We start from the raw sequence: 10,058 nt of genomic DNA on the forward strand, positions 1-10,058 counted from the left end.
ACACATAATAAATAAATAAAAAATAACAGCAAAAAAAAAATTTTTTTTCGATTTACAAAACTCTCCTCCAGTTAGAAATCGTCCACTTGCCCCATGCATGTCCCTTATTTAAAACCGTCTCCCGCCCCTCCAGCCGGGCCGCCTGATCGTCCTCCCATTTTTAGGGTGCTTTAACGAGCCTCGTTAAAGATGGCAGTAATATTCCAGCCTCTAATTGCTCATTCCGTGCAGCAGATAGGCTCCGATGGAGGCTGGGATGTATAAAAGGGAGGGTGTGGGGGACGGGCCGGGGGCGGGGGGTGGTGGCGGGGGTTGCCGTGGCGATGGAAGACTCCGATAACCCCCGTGCGCGCGGCACTGGTGGTGAAAGCCTCGCGCTACGTACTGGCTAATGATTGGCACGCTTGACAGTGATTGGCAGCGCTGCCATGGCAACGGCGCGGCGACACCAAGAAGACCAATAGAAAAGGGAAACAAAATGTTTCAATGCTACACTCAACGGCGGATTTAGGGGGGAGATATTATGAGGCTGGTGTCATTAGGCGATAGCCATTGAATCATTCGATCTGCTTTTTTTTCACGCGCAACTTCGCCGTGGCTCCTCTGGTCGGGCTTTTCGCCCCCACTTTTTTCTCCGTAATTTGGCTTTCTCTCTCAGGTCATTTCCATGGTTTTCCGATCGCCTTTAGAGCTTTATCCCTCCCATTTCTTCCTGCCAAACTTCGCTGATCGCCCCCTGCTCCTGGCGAACAGCGCGCCCGCCGCCAGGTCCCCGGAAGACTTGTCCATGTTCCAGCTACCCACTCTCAACTTCTCCCCGGAGCAGGTGGCGAGCGTCTGCGAGACGCTGGAGGAGACCGGCGACATCGAGCGGCTGGGTCGCTTCCTCTGGTCCCTTCCCGTGGCGCCCGGAGCCTGCGAGGCCATCAACAAGCATGAGTCCATCCTGCGCGCCCGCGCCGTGGTGGCTTTCCACACGGGCAACTTCAGGGACCTCTACCACATCCTGGAGAACCACAAGTTCACCAAGGACTCGCACGGAAAGCTGCAGGCCATGTGGCTGGAGGCGCACTACCAGGAGGCCGAGAAGCTGCGCGGACGCCCGCTAGGTCCCGTGGACAAGTACCGCGTGCGGAAGAAGTTCCCGCTGCCTCGGACCATCTGGGACGGCGAGCAGAAGACGCACTGTTTCAAGGAGAGGACGCGGAGCCTCTTGCGGGAGTGGTACCTGCAGGACCCCTACCCGAACCCCAGCAAGAAAAGGGAACTGGCGCAAGCCACTGGACTCACTCCCACACAGGTCGGCAACTGGTTTAAGAACCGGAGGCAACGTGACAGAGCCGCAGCGGCCAAAAACAGGTTGGTGCTGCTCTTCGTCCTCTTTTTACCCGCAAAACGAGACACGACAGGCGGCGAGAACTCAACCGAGTGATCGGGGCGAAGTTGCCCGGCTGGAGAGCAGCTTGAGGCGGTCACAGACTTGTTGACACGCGGTAGTGTTTTGTCGTCTAAAAAAAACAAAACAAAACATAAACATAAGTCTAACATTTTACGTTTCAACAACCAGCAACACATCACACTCCAGTGATATTTTACTCGCATAGTTTCAAAATGCATTTAAATTAATCAAAAATAAACAACAATTAAAAACACCAGACGTGAAATTATTATCGTTACACTAAATTACATCACTATTTTTATGCAATTAGAAATCATAATATTTCTTTTTATTATGTTTTGGACAGCGACTATTAACCCAGATTTTTTTTTTTTTTTTTTTTATCTAAAAGTTTTTTTATTTAGGTAAAATTTGTATTCACGCTACCTTGCTCAAAAAAAAATTTCCCCACCTCCAGACATTAATAACTCTAAAATTATTGCTCTCAATTACTCACAGTTGTTTTATTACTGATAAAAGCTACACGTGCACAGTTTTTTGCCGTTATCTAGGCAGATTATCCCGTCCAGAGGATAATAGAAAATATCATTGAAATATTTAAAAGCATTTGCAGACTAGGCTGTATTCATAACATTAAGTGTGGTATCACTGCACTGCAAAAATAATTGATTAAAAAGCAACAACAGTACACCACGAGATGAGCTGTAAGCCATATGAAAAGCATTCTTAATGCTGCCGATATATTTCCACGCTGATATTATTATCTCATGTGCGGCGGAGTTATTATCATGAGTGGATTGCAGATCAACATTTAGGATGATTGCAGCAACATTCACGTCACTAATTCGCGGCCACAAATAACTACAACGTGTGCTTCGTTAATTTAAAGTGAATTTTATCAAAAAATAATTTCTAAATTTCACGTGCAATTACATTTCCTGCAACATTTGCTCCAAACAGTGTCTCGTTCTGTGCCCTGAAAGCGGTTTAATAAGTGGCAGGCATGCATGGCTGCTTGGGGCCGGCTTCAGGGTGGTAAAGAAAAAGGTTTGCACTCTTATTTTGCAAAGAGGGGAGCACGATGAGGAGGGGCTGCATTCTAAAAAGTCTAATTGCCATTTCTCTCCTTTTTTGCTGCTCAAGTTGACGCTTTTCCTCGGTGTCCTTTGCAGGCTTCAACACCAAGCGATGGGACCGGCCGGGATGAGGTCCCTCTCCGAGGCTGGCCTCACCCCTCACAGCTCGGCCGAGTCGCCCTCGACGGCGGCCAGTCCCACCACTAGCGTGTCCAGCATGACGGAGCGGGTCGACACCGGCACCTCCATCCTGTCCGTCACCTCCAGTGACTCGGAGTGTGACGTATGATACGCAAAAACTTAAAAACAAACAAAAAAAAAACACAAGAAAAAGAGAATTATTTACAGGGAAAATGGACCTGAGAGGAGAAAAAGACTTGGATGGAGGAAGAAAAGGACCGATGGCTATAAATATTACATAAAAAGAGATAAAGCACGTGTTCTTTTTCTTTCATCTTTTTTTCTTTTTTTAAGTAAAAGCGCTTTGAAAAAAAAGGACCCGATGCTATATTCCCCTCTCTTCTCTTCATCGTCCTATACACGCCAACAATACTATTGCATGAATATTCCCTTTTTGTTCATTTTGATTTTTTGCATCCTGAGGAGCATCGAGCAGAGGGAATAAAAGCTTTTATTTTGGTGATGACGTCACACAAACGAGATGCTTTTTGATTCTGTTCTTTGTTCATAAGACAATCATTTCAAATCGTATAAGCACCTTTTTTGTTTTGAAAAGGAGAAAAATAATTGTCACTGCCTGTGTGGGGTTAAAATAATGTATCAAAAATATTTTCCATTGTTTCTTTTTTTTTTTTATATGGGATGATGTGTATCTGAAGAAGAAAAAAAACAATGCCATCATTCTCCCGCTGTGTAATATACGTGTAGAAATATGCTTGTACATAATTATGGCCCACCCACTCATGCTCTTTTCTACCCCTCGCCCTCACTTTTCTCGACTTGGTGTTTCGAATCATACATAAAATATTTGTTCCAAACTGGAAAGATGACTCACGTGCTGAAGGCCTGTCTGTTCTCTATGTGACATTTGCGCATATCACAACGTGGACCCTCCTCCTCCTCCTCTTTCTCCTCTTCACCTTCAAACCATGTTTTTATATGTGAATATCATAGGATCTTATTTGTTTTTTTTTTTAAATAATCAAATATAATATTTAATTGAAATGTTTTGGCGTGATTTTGAGTGAGTCTCTCCATCCGATAAGTGGCTGAACACATGTTCATATTGGATGATTATTGGATTAATGCTCATCTCTGCATACTTAACTGGACCAGGTTACATTGTCAAGCGAGGGGGGCTCAACTCACCTAAACATTTTCCTCTTGGACCTTAAACGACACACGGGTGGGGGATATGTATTCATATTTGGTCCAGTGTGTGTCATTTAAAAAAAAGTACACGTGACCTCTGCCTTACATGTAAGCAGTACACATTCTGACAGACACGCACGCACACACAAAAAACGCTGAGTGCCATTTCCACCTTTTGTTTACCGTTGCTGCTGAATGCAGAAATTAAGTAAACGCGCCATTAAATGGCCTAATCGCAATGGGACTCCTCCCCTGGCCCAATCTGCCATTGTGGCCCTCTCAAAAGAGCTTTTCTTCTTCGGACGACAAGCAACCGCCCGCCCCCTTTTCGCTGAAAAAAGGGGGATTTCTCCCCTGCAAGTCTCTTTTTGCTGCTAGATTTCCAACCAGTGAGCACATTTATCATAGGACACTTGGAGGATTTTGGGGGGGAGTTGTGCTGATGGGATGCAAGTGTGGATTTAAGAGCTTCCTTTCCCGGTTTGGTAGATTTGCGGGAATAATGTCGTAAAAGCAAAAACAGACGTACACTATAACACCTGTTATTAGTTTGGGAAACACTTTAGGACAGCAGAATAAATGGGGGAAAAAGTCAATATATGAGGACACAAATGAAGCAAGGAGATATGCAACTTGGGAAGAATAATTCCGCAAATAACAACAAAGCTGATTTTACAACGAACAAAAACATATTTAAAATAGTTGATTATAATGTCTTCTAATTTTGCTCTATAAATACAAGGAATACATATTTTTGGAGTGCAAATGGTTATCGAGTTTGTGTTTAAACGAGTTTTCATCCAACAAGGCAGTAAATTATCCTCCTGAATATTTACTTTAAAAATACTAAATATTCATTTTAATTATTATTTGTAAAAGAACACAATTTTCCACAAAACAAGTTGTCTGATTCATTACAGACTTTACAATGTAGCTTGTTTTATTAAAAGATCCTTCTATTGTGAATATTAATGTTTTCAAAGTTCTGTTTTCATTATCCTCAGAGCGGATGAATATTATGAATGAATAAAAAGAAAAATAAGCGTGTAAGGTGGTGCATGACTTTAATCGTAAAGCCAATAATCTTCATATACTGCATGTATGTATATGGCGGAAAAAACACTCAGGTGACTTAAAGTACCGCTCTGCCCCCATTGTGGCCAAATTTCAAAATTGTCCGATATGCAAGTGTGATACATTATTAGAAAGCTTAAAATATCAATTTTCTGCATGGGGGAAGAAAATTTTTGAACAGGAGGGCATTTAAAAAATAATAATAAATAAACAGCAAAACCCTAACCGGAGGCGAGAGCACGCGAGAGCAGAATTAAAGACACCACAATTTTAACGAGATATTATCGTGTACATACCATGTTTCGATCCAAAAACTCCATGTAACATCTATCACCGAATGTCAAGACACAGCTGTGAATGGCCACAGCCGGATTTTTTTTTTTTTTTTGGGGGGGGGGGGTTATGGGTCAAACAGGGTGATAGAATGAGGGTCGCGATGCAGAAATCGCAGACAACAAGGAGTGGTTGAGATTTTCTTTTTCATATAGTTACCCTATTAAACGCTATTTTTCAATTTTTTGTTTGTTTGTTTGGATCGATTATTTACCATCTAACATATCGGGGGAAATGCCACAGGAACAAAAAAAAAAAAAAAAAAAAATACAATTAAGCGATAGTTATGAGGTAGATATCTGTGACTTTTTTACAGACGCCAAATTTGTAATTGTGACGTCATTTGTTTAAAAGTTTAAAATATGCGAGCCAATAATTTTTTTAAGTCGTTTATTATTTTTTAAATAAATATTAGACTTCAATTAATGATTCTAAGCTAAAAATGACAGACATTTTGAATAATAAATATGATTACATACCTTGTTTTTATGGCTAGGTTCATACAAAAGCGGTTGCGCGACGTCTGTAAACGGGGGTTTTCAGGGTAAAACGGACAAATTAAAAATAGTTCGGAGTCTGAGTGCGCCATGAATCTGCTATGGCAGCATATAGACATATTGTTCTATCAAAACACAACAGTTCTTTTGGCTTAAAATAAAGCAGTTTATTTTAAAGAGGGGTGCAAGAGCAGAAACTGCTTTTTCAGTCTTGTCTGTGTTTTCCGCTATAACACTCAGGTGACCTAAAGTTCCGCTCTGAGACCCCCAATTTGGCCAAATTTCAAAATTGTCCTATATGCGTGTGTGATACATCATTGGAAAGCTTAAAATATCAAGTTTCTGGGGGAAGAAAAATTTTGAACAGGAGGGCATTTAAATTTTTTTTTTTTTTTTTTTATTTAAACAGCAAAACCCTAACTGGAGGTGAGAGCACACGAGAGCATAATTAAAGACACCATGATTTTAATGAGATATTATAGCGTACTTAACTCTTTTCGATCCAAAAACTCCATGTAGCATGTATCACCAATTGTCAAGACACAGCTGTGGATGGCCACAGTCGGATTTTGGGGGGATTTTATGGGTGAAACATGGTAATATAACAAGAGTCGCGATGCAGAAATCACAATTTTTTTGTTTGGATCGATTATTTGTTATTTAAAATATTGGGGAAGTGTGACAGTAACAAAATAATAATAATAATAATAATACAATTTAGCGATAGTTATGAGGTACCCGTGACTTATTTACAGACGCTAATTTTTTCATTGGGAAATAATTTGTTCAAAAGTTTAAAATATGTGAGTGAATTTTTTGGTCTGTTTTTTTTTTTTTTTTTTAACTAAATATTAAACATTAATTAATGATTCTAAGCTAAAAATGACACATTTTGAATAATAAATATAGTTACCTACCTTCTTTTTATGACTTGGTTGAAACAAAAGCAGTTGCGCGAGGTCTGTAAACGGGGGTTTCCAGGGTAAAACGGACAAATTAAAAAATAGTTCGGGACTTAATGCGCAATGAATCTGCAATGTCAGCATATAGTTTTATCAAACACAACAGTTCTTTTGGCTTAAAATACAGCAGTTTATTTTAAAGAGGCTTGCAAGAGCAGAAACTGCTTTTTAAGCCTTGTGTGTGTTTTCCGCCATTATATATCTATATATGCACCCCACACACGTGCACACACATCTAAACTATCTGGGTTGGATATCATACTAAAGTTCAATTAGGCCGTGGAGGTTTGGGCGTGTCACTGCAAAACATACGTGCGCGCGTCTGCTTATATGTGCGCGTCTCTGCATGGGGTTATGCACATTGCGTGTATGTGTGTGTGTGCGCACGCGTATTTGCGTGTGTGTGGAGTGTGTGGGGGGGTCGTGTTCGTGATGTGTCAAGTCAAATATGGATCAGCACACAAAAGAACTTAGCGAGGAGTAATCTCTGTGTGTGATACTTACACGACAAGAATGTGAGACAATCACATCAAATGAGCACACTTTTACTTCAGTTCGTATTTGCTGCCGCTTTAACCTGTCACAAAACTCATTCTTTGGGATTTTTGTTTTTGTTTGCTGATATCCTTGTCGGGTTGATATCCACAAAGTTATGGAGGCAAGTGGAAAGAGGGGAAAGTATAGGTAGGTGTTATTCAGAGGCCAAAGTCTGGCGGTGAGAAATACTTGCCCTGCCCTGTTTTTGTCGACGCTTAACTGCACACAAGTTCTATTGGTGTGTATTCATGCAGGAGCAGCAGCAGGAGTAGCAGCTCATCAGCGAGCCTCTCACTGCAAACTAAATGAAACAGCTCCTTATTAGCCAGTAGGTATAATGCATTCCTGTAACTCGTCTCAGACAGATCATGCACACTGCACTCATTGCTCGGAAGGAAACACTCCTGCCTGCAAAATACAAACATACAAGTATGAATTAATATTTAATTTTGATGTGTACTGGTAGCTGTTTCTAATATTTTGGTTGTTGTATGATTATTATTTAAAGCAATTTGAGGTAAAACATACATTTCTGTATTAAGTCATGGATGCCATGAAAGGCGTTTGGATAGATAATAATAATTATAATGATGATAACGTTATTATTATTATTAATAACAATAATAATGTTTTGAATTATGTACAATATGACATAATTGTCATCCATTTTTGTCATGTTTCTTATTGTTTTTCAGAATTGAAGTAAGGTTTTCCCAGGCTGGAAAAAGTATAATCATTGTAAACCTTCATAATACACAGCCAGGCAGAATTAATACATGTAGTTAGTGATTGTTTTTCACAAAAAATATACGTTTTGCAGGTTAAACTCACCTCTAAGTAATGAGAAGTTTATTTATATAGCCCTTAACCCTTTAATGCCTGCAATATGTCAGAAAATCACAAAATATGAAAAATTTGGTCTTAATTAACCTTTTTTTCAAATTTGTAGAAAAAGTAAAAAACTAATAATATGTGTAATAATCACTCTAATATCTATAACACTTGCTAAATCCTGTTTTTTTTTCTCATTGAGTCTGCAGATGCATGAGTTGACTTGCATCCATTATTTTTATTTTTTATATTTTTTTTGAGGAAAGATATTTCAAAATTCCTAATTATCAAAATCCTGAAATTCTAAGTGTATCAAATGTGACACATTTGGCAAGAAGGGGTTAAATGATCAAAATGATCTCAGTGGACTTCACACACAATTTGCATTGGAATATTATTCATTCATTCATTGATCTGCCATGCCGCTTACCCTTAACAATATAATACTCATATCATTATATTAGATAACCGATTTTTAAAAAATCATAGTAATTGTAAAATAATAAAATCATTATGGAATACAAATTATAAATATTTAAAAATAAGGATTTATGTTCAATTATTTCACTATATGTACAGTAGATGCGCAACGCACCACACTTTGTGGTCCACACACACAAACACACACCTTTAACCAACTGATATCACACATCCTCTAGTATGCTGTTTAAAGATATTAATTTGTTCTGCATGTGCGTTTTAGCGCAGGATGCTTAGTAACACACACATAAGGCTCATCTTTTTAAAACAAGCGGAACATGAAAAGAGCCCAGCAGCACCATGCAGACTTCGAGCGAGTGTGAGCCCTCTCGCGTGAACGCGCACAGCCTTTGCATCCACATATGTGATGGGGGGCGGGTGCGTGTGTGCATGTGTTGTTGTGGAGGGCCACTGGGTACAAGCTGTGATCTCTCGCCCTGTGCACACCGAGTGGACAGAGGGCTGAGCAGCTTAAATAGAACCCGAGCACCTGTGTTTTCTCCCGTCGTTCTCAGGCCTTCTTAGAGTGCACTTTACACGCCGGAATCCCACTCACCCCCTACCCCCCAATAAGCTATAGCACAATATGTTTCGCACTGGATTGCAAAACACATTTAATGTGTTTCCGCCATCTGTTTTGCAGCCCCGAGTGTGCAAGTTAGCTCAGTATTAAACCATATTGTACATTTTCAGGCTTAATTCTTATAGGTGATGCATAAACTTCTAATAGTACTCCAGACTGCACGCACCACTTAATGTATTCCTGATCTAAAGAATAAACCCAATTAAGATAACATTTTGTAACAAACTATCCAAGTAGCCCCGTGTGGACCATACATGATTTAGGAGATTCATCATTGCGATACGTCACAGAGTACATTCATGACATTCATAGCAGCATTATGGCATTTTATTCATTCACATCGAGGCTAAAAAGCTGTGGTCTAGTGTGACGTCGGCTTTTTGTGCAGTAAAATCAGACAAAAGGTCAGGGATTGAACGCCTCTCGCTTGCCCTTATCAATTCATCCCCCATTTACTACGCTATACGGGATGGATTAGGGCAGCAGCCACTCCCAGTACACACACACACGCACATCAATAAGCACACACACATGCAGTGAAGGTGAACAAGAGTTGGTGAGCAGAACAGATCCAAATGTATTCCTTGACTGCCATCTAGCGGAAATTTTCTGAATATTTTCCACTTCAAGTCGACCCTCCAAAAATGAAATGGGTTATGCACATTGGTGGAGTTTTTGACTTTTGGGGCAGGGTGGGCATAATATGTTGATGACCCCGAAACGCAGTGTCCGCAATAAAATTAACTTAGAAGAATGTTTATGATAAAAAGTTGACAACGAGCGTTTTTCCCCCATCTTTCTTGAGGAGAATTCTAAATCAGGCTCCTTAGGCAATACTTTTCGCCAAGATCATCATCCATTGAATATGGTACGCCCGCCGGTGTCGTGCCAATGTGGTTACCCCAGTCAACAATTGTATCCCCTGGGCAGCGCCATATGGAGGTAGATTTGTGT

The 10,058-nt window shown here is 40.4% G+C and overlaps 1 protein-coding gene across 1 annotated transcript; it reads left to right on the top strand.

Moving 5' to 3' along the window:
- Positions 1–340: 340 nt before the first annotated feature.
- Positions 341–3,014, top strand: six3a (SIX homeobox 3a). The gene is made up of 2 exons (XM_057848486.1): positions 341–1,359; positions 2,572–3,014. The coding sequence occupies exons 1-2, from the start codon at positions 668–670 to the stop codon at positions 2,762–2,764; spliced, it is 885 nt and encodes a 294-aa protein (XP_057704469.1). The 5' UTR covers positions 341–667; the 3' UTR covers positions 2,765–3,014.
- Positions 3,015–10,058: the final 7,044 nt, after the last annotated feature.

This window comes from Corythoichthys intestinalis, chromosome 10 (assembly GCF_030265065.1).
Source record: "Corythoichthys intestinalis isolate RoL2023-P3 chromosome 10, ASM3026506v1, whole genome shotgun sequence".
NCBI classification, from domain to species: domain Eukaryota; kingdom Metazoa; phylum Chordata; class Actinopteri; order Syngnathiformes; family Syngnathidae; genus Corythoichthys; species Corythoichthys intestinalis.

Coding starts and splice junctions, on each gene's coding strand:
- six3a (XM_057848486.1), top strand. CDS start 668: ATGGTTTTCCGATCGCCTTTAGAGCTTTATCCCTCCCATTTCTTCCTG. Junction 1,360..2,571: donor GCCGCAGCGGCCAAAAACAG/GTTGGTGCTGCT, acceptor TGTCCTTTGCAG/GCTTCAACACCAAGCGATGG.